The sequence below is a fragment of the Melitaea cinxia genome, chromosome 14, assembly GCF_905220565.1.
Source record: "Melitaea cinxia chromosome 14, ilMelCinx1.1, whole genome shotgun sequence".
NCBI classification, from domain to species: domain Eukaryota; kingdom Metazoa; phylum Arthropoda; class Insecta; order Lepidoptera; family Nymphalidae; genus Melitaea; species Melitaea cinxia.
Window position 1 is genome coordinate 2,110,862 of NC_059407.1, and position 16,216 is coordinate 2,127,077.

General features: G+C 31.6%; 1 protein-coding gene across 1 annotated transcript in view; it reads right to left on the minus strand.

Moving 5' to 3' along the window:
• The window catches only part of LOC123659643 (TBC1 domain family member 12-like), a 57,963-nt gene that overhangs the window by 15,488 nt on the left and 26,259 nt on the right, over positions 1-16,216 (minus strand). Inside the window, exon 2 of the mRNA XM_045594843.1 lies at positions 3,427-3,681. Within this exon, the coding sequence (XP_045450799.1) occupies positions 3,427-3,681 (255 nt within the window). The remainder of the gene's footprint in view (positions 1-3,426; positions 3,682-16,216) is intronic.

Consider the following 16,216-nt stretch of genomic DNA (forward strand, 5'->3'; position numbering starts at 1 on the left):
GTGCTACAATTAATTACATGTATCGTTCTGACTCACACCGAAATAGTATGTGTCACACAAAGACAAAATACGAAAAATTCTTTCTGTGATAAGTTAAAATCTTTATAAAACAGTACAGTAATTGAAGAATGGAGTGTGCACATTTTAAGGGAATTTTTAAATACTCAAATTAAAAAAATATATTTGTGATTCGAAATTATTTAGTTCCAATATGAAACCTACTTAAAATGTTTCTCGTGATGAAACTTATTAAACATACTTGACTCGATTCCGTCAACAAATTTCTTTAAGAAAATTTCATTCTCGTTATTAAATTTATACTTTATATTGGATCATATTAAAAGAAGATCGTCAAACGGCTCTTTTTATGAATCTTAATACAACACCATATTCAATTTGTACGGACCGCTCTGGTGTAATGGTTCGTGTGCCGTGTCGGTGGCGCCTAAACACCGACGGTCGCGGGTTCTCCTACATGGGGAAAGAGGCTTATGCCCAGCAATAGGATGTTACAGGCTGAAGCGTATTCAATTTGTATACAAAATCTGCATTAATAGCGTCATTAATGCAAATTTTAATACATATTGTTAAGATAGTAAGACCTTCAACAATTCTCATTTCATTAAAGAAATTATATTTATATTACGAGATATCTCTAAATGCATACCACGAAGTATCATGTGGAAAAATAAAAGGCGGATGTAAACAATGACGAAACAGACATTCCCCGAATGATTACAGCACATTGCAGGAATCTCGAGTAAATATTATCGTAATGACATAGAAAAAAAATCAAATCCAAGCAAGCCGTAAGTTTATCTGTTTATTTGAAATTTTTAGGAGCACTTTAAACTATCAAAGCGTTCTTATCAAGTCACCAAATAAATGATAAACGCCTTACACTCGTCAGCCCTCAGTAGGATAAATATCAGGGCTCTGGAATCATACCCAACTCAATAGCATAAACGCCAAAACCAAAATAAAGATCTGAGTCTATACAACGTTTTATAACGTGCATGATCTTACCTATACAGTCTATTCAATGTTTACCATATGCGAGATTTAAAACCGCGATTGTTGCCGCAACACATAGTTGCTATAAGCCACTCCGTCAACGCGTCGTCACGGACGAGACTTGTGTCACCATGTCTATTTTCCTCCCTTTAAGATATTGATCTCATCCGTGCTATTTTGGCACTATTTGAAGCCATTAACGCTAGTAAATGAAGGAATGAATGAATGAATATTTTGATTTTCTTTGAAACGATAGTCCAGTCATTCTTCCGTGTCATTAAACTGTAAGTTAAGCTGTTTATTTATAACTGTTATCTCACGCTTTTTTACCCGTTGACATTTATGTGCACTGAGCCGCCGTCCTGAGTTAAAGAGTGATGTTATATAGTCTGACGTCTGGATAATATGGCTTTTTAATGGTGTAAGAATCATAAAATAATTTATCGATTACGAACGAATGTTCATTTTCTCTATTTATAATATTATCATTAGTTAAACACAGCTGTATTTGTTTGTCCACAACTGTTTTAGAAAAATATTTAGGTATATGTACAACGAAGCGGAAAACAACGATACGCTTAAATTACCAAAAGTGCTCTTATCTTTTTGCTTATATTGTACATTATTTATAATAAAAATATGCAATAGTAATGTAATAACTTTATAAAATAATTTAAACTTAAAACCTTTACGTAAATATTAAACAACCCGACCCGTTATACATTTCGTTAGTATATTGTAATAGCTTGACTAGTCGTACAGTAATTGGTACTGAACTACTGACGTTATCAAAACAATTAACTTATGATTTAAAAGTTACTTTGCTTAATCGTTGTCTTCACTATCGATGTGTTCAACTTAAGATGAATCATCAAAATATATATACACGCTTAAGTTCCGAATCTGCGCTTCAGCCTGTAATATCCCACTGTTGGGCATAGGCCTCTTTCCCCATGTAGGAGAAGGATCAGAGCTTAATCCACCACGCTGCTCCAATGCGGGTTGGCGGATATATTTCCTACTATGAGTAACGATCGCTATCAGGTGTATATGATAACAACCGGGACCGACGGCTTAACGTGCTCTCCGAGGCACGGTGGGGAGACCCACAAGGACTGCACAAACACCCAGACCACGGCAAACACCTGTATAGCCAATACAAATGTTTGTCATGTGCGGGGATCGAACCCGCAACCGCCAGCACAACGGGTACAATCCATGGCTGTGACCGCTGCGCCAACGCGGCGTCAAGGCGGCAAGTTCCGAATGACTACACAAAATTCAATAGTAAAATTGTGATCGTTACCATCAAGACAAAATTCGTGTAAAAAAAAAAAATTAAAATAAATTCGATATATTTACGAAAAACAATATATAGCGGTAAGAGTTCGCCGGGTCAGCTAGATAATAATACAATTGTTTAGTAAACAATGCTGTTAAGTGTTACTACAATCAGTCTATATAATAGAATATATTCAATGTTCATTGATTCGATAATCAAATTATACTGACGACTACCCTACTTAGGTAATGATTTTCTTTGAAATGGTATTATACGTATTCATTGTGCTGTGTATTATTGATTTATGTTTATTAAATTTAATATTATGTAACGTCTTGTCAATTCAAACACAATATACAATTATACACTTAATTTAACCGCGACTTCGCTCGTGATTACATAACTTTATTTCATTACCTCTTCTCCCCACCCCCCTCTCTATCTTTGTTAACTATGATACCTACATTCGGTATAAAAGTTATTCAGTATTTTAGTTATCTCAATAATAAATAAATATCTATCCTTTTATATGACTGTTATAGGTATTTTTTGATAAATATAGGTACATAGAAATAATACAAATATTAACGACGACTTAGGCGGGAATCGAACCCGCAAAACGCGGAACAGAAAGCAGGGCCACTACAAGCTGCGCCCACGGGCTAGTCGTAGTTGTTATAAGGAATTAAATCGTGCTTAGTTTTATTCAAATTAACTTCAGTCAGACATGGTAAAAAAAATTGAAATCTTTCAATTCTACTCTGTGACTATTAGCGATAGCGTGTACAACTTTTCTAAATCATTTTTACGTACATTTTTCAACTAAAACGTTATTTTTATTCAAAAATACGACAAAAATCAATCAAAAAAGGATGGAATAGTTTACTTAATCTGTAGTCAAGTTATAAATACTAAAATATTTGACAGAATTTTGTCACGCAAACGCTAAAAATAATAACAGCCAGATGATTTTGTACATTTAAAGTTTAAACTAACGAATAATTTTACTGAAATTATTATGAATTTGTATTAGAAAAGAAATAAATTAGAAAATTCAAACTTTCTAAAACAAGAAGATAGGTATGCAGAATATTAAAAAGTGAAAACAAAATAAAAATAAATATCTTCACCTATCGTGCTGTATCAGCGCTATTGAACTCGCGACTAAGTCATCGAACTGCTTCTCGCTGGCGGAACTGCCCTGTCTTTTATGATGGTGCGGTGTGTTTGCGGCCGACGACGTCGGTGATAAGGAGTTCTGGACTTCGGTTGTCAAACTCTTCGCTAGGTTTCCGTTCGATTTACTACCGAATAAACGCCATGTCGAGGAGGGATTTGACTCTTGGCTCTTACTTGACGAATTACTCTTCCACGGAAACACACCCCTGTAACAAATGAAATAATTATATTACTTAATTAAATGTTTCATTACTTATCTAATAATTTTGAACGGTAATTTTAATGCACACGATAAAATATCTGAACACTGTATACGTAGTAATTAGAGATTTCAGTACGATATGTTATGTCAGAGCTACGAGTATGTACCTATCAATTTTCATGTTCGAATGAATTCTGTATGCTAGCGCAGACGTATCCGGAATGTCATTGTGTGATAATTTGCTCTTGTTGAGAGCGTGGGCTCAGAATTAATGATAAACAACTTCCAAGCTTATATAATGTATACTAAATACAGATAATATTTTTTAACTCGCAATCGTAAAAATAATTTTACCTATTTTTATGACAACAACTGATAAAAAATTGGCAAGTTTTTGTTATATTGCGTCAATACATTTCGATGTAATAAACAACATCCAATCGATTACAATTAATTTGCTGTCGGTTTCGTGCTACTATTATTAAATACGAAAGTTTGTATGAGTGGATGTTTGTAAATCACGCCAAAACGGCTAATAAGGTCTACATGAAATTGAGGAAATAGAAACTATAAAATTTGGTACAGAGTATAATGATATTTTTCTTAAAATGACTAAAGTTTCAAGGCGAACGAAGTCGCAAAAATGGGTAAGTTGTTAAATAAACAATAAAAATAATAAAATAGTGTTAAAATCGATTCGTTAGTAGGTAATATACGAGTGAAAGCTTGATTATTCAACGTACGTACGAAGTTCTTACCGATTATAATTACAAATATAACTTACGTAAAATTCGAGAAATTTTTCCATTTTAACTTTTATGTTTTGTTTTTTTAAACCGTATTTGGGGTTTTATAAAAAGTTTGATAACAAAAAAAAAACTTAAGTCAATGCACCTTGATTTCTCGCTTTGCAATGCTTCGATAATGTTGCTTAAAATAAAGTAAATTGTTTAATTATACATTCAAGACTATGCTATAATTATTACTTTTAGCCTTTTCCTATCTTATTTATAAGATTTATTGATTCTATTTTTTTTTTACGTATAAGTCTAAAGCAAAAACACTGTCAATCTTATTTTATAGCATTACACGTAGGTACCTACTGCATCCTTATACCTAACATTTTATTTATGTCTAGCTTTCCATTCGCGACTTCTCCCACGTGGATTACATAATTCTAGCATGTACAGTAACGAAGAAAGTTTAAACAATTTTAAATACTACTAAATTCCTGAAATCACCAAACACAAATAAACAAAAAAAAAACTTTATTATATTATAGTATTAAAAACAAAATAACATACAGTCCAATGACGTCGAAACTAAAAATAAATATCAATTCACTGGACTCCTGCAAAGAACTCGACTCAAATTGCGATCATTATTCTTACGAGAGGCGACAAGACGAATTAAGAATTATATTTAAAAAATATATTATATACTGCTAACTAAATATAACAATACAATAACTTAATATAACGTTTATACAAATTAATTAAATACAGCAAAGTCAATGTCTATGTCCTTCCTAGCGTTGAATATCATAAATATTTACTAAGTAAAATATATACATTGGAATATCATCCTTACTATATAGTGTTTAAGGCTATTTTCTTGTACATTACGAAGATAATAAATAACGCAGACCGTATTTTCCAACACAATTGTTAATAAACGGACGACTTACTAGCTAACGTAACTATTTCCAGATTTACTATCTTTTTATTTACTTTGAGACAAATAGGAGCGAGTACTTTGTAGTTTAAGCCCCACTACTATACTCAAAATCGTATTCGTTATGCTCATTAGTTTCTATAGTAACTGGGTTAAAGTATAGTTAGAACTTAGAAGCCTTTGTCTGTACAAAGCATCGAATGACATTAAAGAATTAATTGGATAATCCCTTATTACCCCTATTAGAAGAGCTTGATGATGTGAATAGGCTAAAGCGGTTTATTTATTTCAATACTCTTATATCTTATAAATTAATTCTCGATTCAGGAAACCTTTTATTTCTTAGACATTTCTATAAAACATGAGGTCTAATAGAAGCAGATAAGTGACAAAAAAGTAATTAATAAAATAATACTAACAAAAATCATCATGCGCGTCAGTGCAAGAAACTTTTGTAAGAGGCCAAAGTATTGGAAAATGACGTGAATACAAACATTATGAAAAAGAATAACATCTATATAAGGTACAATTTCTACAAAGCCATTTTTAATTTTCTTTTAAATTATCTCCTTAACAAAGAAAAATACGTCGTGTTCACGCTTATAAATTTGTGAAAACTTTGTTGGAAAAAATCCTGTTTTCTGTGTATTTAGCTGTAACAAACAATACACTTTTCTGTCACCTTTAAAGTTAAGTTAATAACGAAAATCTTACGGCGTTCATATTCATATGCATTCAGTTTGGATAATTTGCTATGTTTGAAATATATAGCAGCTGTATATTTAAAAGCTTACACACTAGCCCCAGCCCTAGCAAATCACTTTTTTATTTACGACAAAAATAGAACACACACAAGATATGTGAGTGATAATAATCATTGAAGGAAATATGAAATCAGATTCTATCTTGCAAATGCGATGGGCAGTACTAAATCGAACCGAATTTAAATATAATCTTATAGAAAAACAGTTTATCCAATTAATACATACTATAGTTATATCTTATTTCCGTCGAATTATCTAAGCTCAATATTTGACCGTTTATCGGCATAATTTCGTTACAAAAAAAAAAAATAATAACCCTAACTACCAAATTAGACTGTTTATCGACATAATTTGATTACAAAAAAAACCCTAACCTATTTAACTTCAAAATGCAGTTCTAAATCTAAAGCCTAGCCCAGATTACCGCGATTGTCATTTTTAAACTTCCGATATTCCCTCAATGACAAACGAGGTAAGTCCCCGTATAAGAAAAAGCGTCATAACATAGTCATTAAGCATTTAAATATTCATGCATATCTTTTTTTTTATTAGACAACGGGCCAGAATTGGCAGATGCTTTTTTTTTAAATCTAGCATAATAATTTCATTTAGTATCTGTACACATAAAGTGAGACATTTCTCTCCGTTACTGAAGCTACTTCAGAGTCACGCAATCGTTTAACGGGTGGTCAAACCATCACATTTTTATGTTAGACTGTGAAGAATGTTTAGAAAATTATTCAGTCACACTGTTTAGGTATCTGATTATTTCAAGTTAAACAGATTAAGAAACTGAACAAAATTTGTATTTTAACAAACTATAAACTTAAATATCTTTATAAAAATTTACAAGTACGACTACTACCTACCTACTCCGATGCTACCTTAAATTTTGATAATTATCTTTTGTTTAAATGAATTTGGGTTCCCTTTTTTATTCAATAAACACAAAAATATTCATCACAATACTCGCTTGAGTCTGTAATATCTCATTGCAGGGCATAGGCCTCTTTCCCCATGTAGGAGAAGAATCAGAGCTTAATCCACCACGCTGCTTCTGTGCGGGTTGACGGATATATCCTACTGTGAGTAAAACAACCGAGACCGACGCCGACGGCTTAACGTGCTCTCCGAGGCACGGCAGCGAGCCCCACAAGGATTGCATAAACACCCAGAACACGGCAAAAATCTGTATGGCCAATACAAATGTTTGCCATGGGGATCGAATCCGCAACCGCCATCGCAACAGCTTCAAATCAGTGCTGTGACCGTTACGCCAACACGTCACAATACACATTATGCGTTGATAATATTTTTATAAAAAGTAATTTCATACATTATTAATAAACATAATCTCAATTTTATATCTGTTCTAATCATAATTTTTATACATAGGCATGAAAACATAATATGGCGAATACCTAGATAGATACATATTTAAAACCGTTTGTAATTAAGTGCACGTGTAGCGGAAGTTATGAGATTCTGTATACATTACGTAATAAACAACTAAATAATTATATCAAATTAGTTATTCCTGTTTATAATGTAAGCGACGATACGCTGCGCTTTATGTAGTAGCAAATTTTTACCCTTTTTAACCGACTTCCAAAAAAGGAGGAGGTTATCAATTCGACTGTATATTTTTTTTATGTATGTTACATCAGAACTTTTGACCGTGTGGACCGATTTCGACAAATGTTTTTTTTAATCGAAAGGTGGTGTGTGCTAATTGGTCCCATATAAATTTATTTGAGATCTAACAACTACTTTTCGAGTTATATCTAATAATGCGTTTTTACTTGATGCTTTTTTCGTCGACCTACGTTGTATTATACCGCATAACTTTCTACTGGATGTACCGATTTTGATAATTCTTTTTTTGTTGGAAAGAAGATATCCCTAGTTTAGTACCATGATAAAAAAACCAGGATCTGATGATGGGATCCCAGAGAATTATTTAAATAGTGATAGTACTTATCGTAATGATATGAACATAATTAAGTCATGTTTACATCTTTTTTTAAAGTAATAATTACAGTATCATATGAATGATAGAATCTTCATGTATTTATATTACACGACGAAGTAATTATGACCGTTATAAGCTGTTTAGCATAGAACACCCTTAATTCCATAATATCTAACAATGGACCAAAGTATTTGATGCGGAGTGAGCGGCTTCGCATTGGTGTAATTAAATTCAGGCATCCGTTATTACGCTTTGTTATGGCTAGCAAAGATACTTGCGGACGATCCAAGTTTTTTCATGGCCCACTCAGTTGATATATTAGTGAAAATATTATTATTTTAAACTTAAAGTTAAAAAGCTTAAAGCATATAATAATAAACAAGTAAAACAACTTCTAAACAATAAACTGGGTAACGAAGCATAATAAGAATATGTACGTCAAAGAAACACAATAAAGGTCTTGTGTAACGATTTCGTTCAGATGTACGAGCTAAGTTAATACGTAATAATAAAAACGCTGCGCATGCGCCGTGCCGGCCCGCGCTTGGTACGCGCGCAGACGCGACCTGTTGACTTATAACGCGACAAGTTGAGTTTGATATAATAATAAATACACATAAATCTATATAAGATTTCTCTGGGATCCCATCATCAGAGCCTATTTTCCTTACCATGGTACAACACTTAGGATATCTCCTTTTCGACAAAAAAAGAATTATCAAAATCGGTTCATAAACGACGAAGTTATCCCCGCACATACATATATATGTATATATATATATATATATATATATATATATATATATATATATATATATATATATATATATATATATATATATATATACACGGTGTCGAATTGAGTAACCTCCTCCTTTTTTGAAGTCGATTAAAAATAAAACAATTTCGAAACATATTTGAATTCCACAATGGCAATCTCATAAGGGATTTTTTACATATTTATTTGTTTTAGTTATTCGGAAATTAGAATCAGAAAGTTCAATTAAAACTATTCGAAAAGCATAAGCTATTAAGCACACAATGGCAAGAAACATAACATGACACACAAATGCAGTCATTTTTCCTACATTAATATCATATTTGTACTTTATAGTTACCTATTCCTATTTTATTATATAGTTTTCCTATTTTATTATACAGTCTATCGTAAATTACATTTGCTTGTCTTATTGTCTGATTGCCTTATATGATGCACATGTTATTACGAATCGATTACGAGCTATGTAAATATAGTTTCTATGTTATATAATTTTTGTAGAAAACACGCAACGCAGCCCAGAAAATCTTTATAATTATGTTTAATTTCATAATAAGTAGCACACTTTTGTGATAATTATATTAAATTGACAATTTGTTCCATATAAAAAGAAAAAGCTAGTACCGATTCGAAAGATGATTACACCGACTAAAACAGACAAGTGCTCACTTCCGCTTAGCTCATTTTACATGGTCTTAGGAAGTGAGAACATAATACAAGTAGTTAGGGATAGTGTTACGAATATCAAGTTCTTAGATCATGTCCAAAACAAAGCAATATCAAGGCAATTGTTTTTCATGTGACATTTATGACAAGCGCTGTCAGATAAAATATCATGTTATTTGTAATGCCATATCATATTACCTTCCTCAAATTCTCATTTTCATATAAAATTTAAAAAGTATCATTTACATTACCTAACACAAATTAAGAAATAAATATATTTTTTCTACGATTCGACAATAAATTTTAACAAGTCTTTATTTAGTTACATCAAAAAATAAAAAAAATGGCTTCAAACTATTACGTGTAACATTAAAATATTTGTAATTAAATTATTCGTAAATCCGAGCGTGACGAATTTTAAGTTGTAGCGTTATATGATTTTCATAAAACGATAACAATTATATACGAAACTCGTTCTCACGAGATGTACGCAGACTTGAACTCAGTAATGATAATGCATAATTCTATTCACATATCCTAGTATTATTCGATAATGATCTAAAGTAATAATAGTCACGATAACACTTTAGATAATTTTGTATTGAAAAATATAATAACATCAATCTTTGAATTCCGTAAGAACTTGAACGTAAACATAAAATGAATTTAATTCTATCATAAGAAAACAAACATATACAACTATAAATACAATTCTAAATAAGTATTTTTATCATAAGATTTCTCGAATCTATACTTATAAAATAAAATGCCTTAATTCTATAATATAATTATTATAATCTATAATATAATATAATTATTAGCTTACAATGAGCAAAATAGGATTTCATTCCCTATTTTATATAGTTTCGTTTCTGGGCGTTCGTATGGGCGTTTGGGAATTTTTGGAAGGTGACACGAACTCAAATATATATATTAAGTTTCTCTTTGTTGGCCGAAGTTGAAATTGACGTGAATTTTCATTATATTCCTTGTTTCAAATGTTTTGAAAAAAAATCGCGAAATAAACGATGTAGGTAACTAGAAATATAAAAAACGGTTACGTTGTTAGTTGATTTGAAATACTTATGTAGTAGTAAAACGAATCAAATTAATTACAGCCTGGGAAAACCACAGACTAGTTTCTGGAAATTTCCTTAACTAACGTAAATGTAAAACAATGCTATCGAACTAAAATGTAAAAAAGCCGCACTATTTTATAACATTACGAAAAAAAAAAGTTGAAAATCGGGCACTTAAAGCGTACGCGCGAAGAGGTTATACTCGTAAGTACTTGCGAAAGCAGTTTATGAAAGCCTTGGTGCGTGAGCAATAATAGTGGAAACGACTAGGCAGTTTGCCAGTTAGAAACTAAGTGAAATTCCATTCAACGCGTAATACGTTATACGACTAATTTATAAGGTGAATTGCACTGACTTGTTTGTAAATATTCATTCATATGTATGTGAATATACAATAGTCAAACGCAGAGTGCGTTGTAAATATATATTTAAAACTACTTTTCTATTGGAACAAATGACAGTCATTAACAACTAGATTTATTGGAACCTTAAAACATACCTATAAGTTAATGCAATATTATTACTTTAAACGATTTCCAGAATTGGATATAGCATGAAATACAAATAATATACTAAATTAATGTGATATACATTAGGCATTTTAACCAAAAGATTGACAAAACGAGAAACTCGCTACAATAATGAAATTTTAACTTCTTCTATTACTATATAATCTAATTGAAACCTGGTTCTTATCTCGACATGACATGATAATACTGGACTTAGAAGAAAAACATAGGACGATTTTTAAAACTTTATACAATACTAGCTGACCTGGCGAACTTCGTATCACCTTATTTTTTCCTGAAATATAATAATAACATAATATATCAAAATAAAATATAGCCTATCTTTTAAGTTGGATCGAACTGCACATGGTGTGCGAATTTTATTATAATCGGTTAAGTGGTTTAGGAGTCCATTGAGGACAAACATTGTAACACGAGATTTATATATATTAAGATTACAAAAGTTAATAACTCTGTGAGATCATTTACAAGTATCGTACTAAAACAAACACGACAGACATCAATATATAAATAATATACATCCAATCTTTTCAGAGCAAATAAATAATAAAACGAATAAAACACATAAAAATTTTGTATTACAAAAATTACAAAAAAAACTACGTTAAAATAATTATTGTGGTATTTCTTAAATACAATGTTAGCATAAAACTACGTCATTTGTAGATGGCCTCGCGCGACATGCAGCTACTGTGAGGTCAGGGAACAACTCTATCTGACCCCGTGATTGTGAAGATTGTTATACTTTACATTTATGTTTACATTTAAATCTGACGACAATTATAAATAAAAAAAACGCCTAACACTCAAAGGCTGCCAGTAGAACTCCTTCCTAGGTTAGGTGTCCAAAAACACACTCAATACAAAAACTAACGCCTAGACCCTGACAAAATATGTATGGCCTATACAAACTTGTATTATAAGCGGGGATCGAAGCCACGATTGTTAGCGTAACAGATAGCAATAGCGCCATGGCGTTCATAAATGCTTGAACTCATACACTTCCATTTACAATGTATTCGACAAATTTTAGCTACGATGACAAGTGACAAAACTACTGTTTGACTTCACATCTTTACTTATACCTTTGACTAAGTCCCTTAGCACTGTTTCATGTAGGGGTCCTGCTTTCTGCTCCGGTTGTGCGCTCGATTCCCGCCCTAAGTCTAGGTGTAATCGCTTCAGCCTATCGCACTCCACAGCTGGACGTAGGCCTCCCAAAGTACTATTAATAATACATAAATATGTGTACTATTTATAAGCTTATCGAGAAAAAAATATATATATATTGTTCGGCTTTTACCAACAACAAAAGCATTTAGTTGCTTGCCGTAGACATTGCGCATTTAGCCGCTTGCATACCGTAGGTATAGACAGCCATGTGTGAACGTCAAAAAAAGAAGAAAGAGAAAAACAAGTATTCATGAAATTTAACAAAGAAGGAGAAGCAATAAAAAGGACACCTATATTCACTAAACAAGATACAAAGCTATTAAGCTACTAAGTAACTATAGTTAACATACATTTTTTATGTGCATAGAATACCATGAGCCAGTATGCCACATGGTATGCCATACTATACCGTAAACAATTCGCAAGATAACTTGTTGTGCAACTTAGAATTCAAATCACAGACCCCTAACCCGTGGCAAAACGCCTGCGCCATACGAAACGTTCATTGTGATTGATTCTATTGATGGTGCTGAATTGTCTGTATGCAAACCACGCCTCGCTTTTATTGTCGAGTATCACATTCCAACATACGATCGTGACCTTCTGATGATCATTGAACATTACAGTTTATCTGATTGCGCTGTCGACTGATTTCTATCTGATATCGCTAAATAATAGTTAGTATCAGTATAAGAAAAACAAACACTTGCGTAGTGTCGTCATATCTTGTAGATATTTGGAAAAGCAATAATAGAACAATAATGCTTTTAAAATATGGTAGGTATACAATATAGTAAAATATTTACACGCAAAATCAAAATATGTGTTACGACTTATAAGTTATAAGTAGACTGAATTAGTGAGCCCCAACCAAGGCTTTGCTTTCAAATCGATTTTGCTTCGATAGTGCAGAACTATCAGGGATTACAAATACCCAATAAAAACATGGTAAACATTTCGTTTTATACATAAATCACAGTGTCACGAAAATTAAAATTTCATATCGATATATTAATTTACTTATAACTAAACATTCTTAACAAATACTAGCAAGAAATAACTTATTTCTAAAAAGTCAGGAGGTGCAAAAGAAGAAACGTATACTAACAACAAGATATTTTAGAATTTTATTTCAACAATGACACGTTCTAGAGTCTAGAGCATAGAATGAAGGTCAAAAGATCAAAAGCAAAGTAATGTACATACATTAAATATAGCTCGCACAATAGACACTCGACGATTGGACAACAGATAAAATAAATATATGATGCGTCAATGTCATTCGCAAAAAACTTATGTGTGTAACATACCAGTTTTTCGGAAATTAAAATGTATGGAATAGGAAGCCGGTAAAATCGTAAAGTATTGCAATATAAACAAGATTGAAATCGTGATCAGTCAGATGAATTATTTGATAAATTTTATGAAGCGTGAAGGAGAATTGAGATTCTAAATTCTATATCGAATTGATAAATTATTTTTATACTAGTGGAATTTGCATCTGAAAGAATTCTTGTATTTCTAATAATAGTATGATATAATTAAACAGAAAGTTTTTGTTGTACTATGAAAGGTGTGAGAAAAACTAAGTACATAATGCATAAATCACGACAACGCCACAAAAAAATAAAAATAAGTTTCCTTAAAGGCTCGACAAGTAAACAATTTCCTATGAATTTCAGTAAGTTTTAAATAAAAATGTGTAGCGTTGTCGATAAATACAAAGTATTACATAAGAAAATTTATGAAGAAATAAATAACACATACCTACAAAATATAAAGAAAAATACGTACATTCAGAAAAACTCTTTACTTCTGTTACAAGTATAAATGAAACAAAATGTGTATAATTACGTAGTTAATCTGATTAACGTAAATGAAGGAGTAAGAACTTAATTACAAGGTAATGGAATTCTAACACCTGTTACAATTATATAATTTTAATATTAAATTCATATTAAAATGAAACAAAAAAAAAACAACCCGACACTCTGAAATGTCTTTTTGCTATTGATACTTGATATCACGTATTCATTACAGCACTAAATGATACATTCATAGCCTAGCATTAAATTTCATCAGGTCCTTGATTTCTGTTTCGACCGGATGACCATTTTAGGATAGGATTACTTTGTGAATGGCAACAGTTATGTCAACACTTAGTTTTGCAATTCTGTACCAATCTCCGGCGTCGATCTCGGGACGACACTTAGCGTGAGAAACTGCAAGGTCTGATGCAAAAAAAAACGTGAACGATGCAGATAACAGGTCTCGTAAACGGTACAACGTTTTGAGATATATAAATACCGATTCTTGTGGAAATTTAAATGAAAAAATAGCTTTACACGTTATTTTATTAAAATTAAATAATATCGCTTTATTCAAACATCGTATTTGAACTAAACTTACATTTCAGTTCGAATTTTCTTACCAGACAGATTCATGACAATCGTATTCGTAAAGTAACTAAACATAGATAAATTATTTTATCGAATGGAATCTAATAAAAACTGTAAATAAATATAAAATCGGTATAAAAAAAATGATTTTATATTGTAAACATAACTATTTTATATCTAGTACCGCGACAAGTGTTATTAATTTTACCTTGAAATTGCGTCTTAAAAGTGCGACCAAAATAGCGTTCAGCACTACATTATTCAATCATCTCATAATACGAAAACTAATTCGTATCTATGAACTAACGGTTCTACAGTTATATTCATAGTCTTGGGATCTCGCGCATGCGCCCGAGACCTATTTACATCGTGAAGTACTTTCTGTACCTCCCGCGTTCAATCCTCTTTCGCAAATGGAACATAAACACGAATGGTTACCTTCATAAAAGCGTTAGAAAAGATCTGCCCTTTGACTCCTTAATGGAAAATTTTCGAAACAAAAATATTTATAGTATTTGTACCTGATTATTAGTTAATTGAAAATTTAAGAATATATATACGCTTTTATCTATAAAGCATTCGTAAAATTTCAGTTAACACTTTTTTTTTCAGACAATACTACGCTCGTGACATGAAGCTAGCAACAGTGCTGAACTATTAGAAAGTCAAAATAACATATGAAAAAACAAATAGATATGGTGAATATCTCGTTTTACAAGTAAATGGCATAATTATTTCTTTATGTGACATATATTCGCTACATAACAGCAGCTGAAGAAACGACAACCATTTACATTGTAATTTTAGATCGATTAGAGAGAATTTAGGCCATACTATATAATGAACAATACAAACTCACAATGTTTCCGCCGTCAACATTATCTCCGTGTAACGCAAGTACGTGAGTTCAACAACAATGGGACAGATTAAATAATAATTAACAAATAATATGTATACTTTGTCGAGCCACGAACATAGAGAAACACTACTTCATACAAAACGTGAATATGACTGGAGGACAGGTGGCGATAAAAGTATATTTATACAATTGGAGTCATCTTTATAGGTACTATATTCTTGAATGTTATACATGAATAAAGGCTATTTTTAACCGACTTCAAAAAAGGAGGAGGTCACTCAATTAGACCGTATATTTTTTATTTTTTTTTAATGTATGTTCAGAGATAACTTCGTCGTTTGATGAACCTTTGATAATTCTTTTTTTGTTGTAAAGTAGATATTTCAGGTGTGGTACCATGATAAGGAAACCAGAATCTGATAATGGGATCCCAGAGAAAGAAATCGAGGGGGAAACCCTTGAAAATCCGCATAACTTTTTGCTGGGTGTACCGATTTTGATGATTTTTAATTTAATCGAAATTCGATGTTTATTACGTGGTCACATTTAAATTTCATCGAGATCTGATTACAACTTTTGGAGTAATCTTTCATAATGCGTATTTACTTCACTATTTTTTCGTCTACCTCCGTTGTATTACTTGTC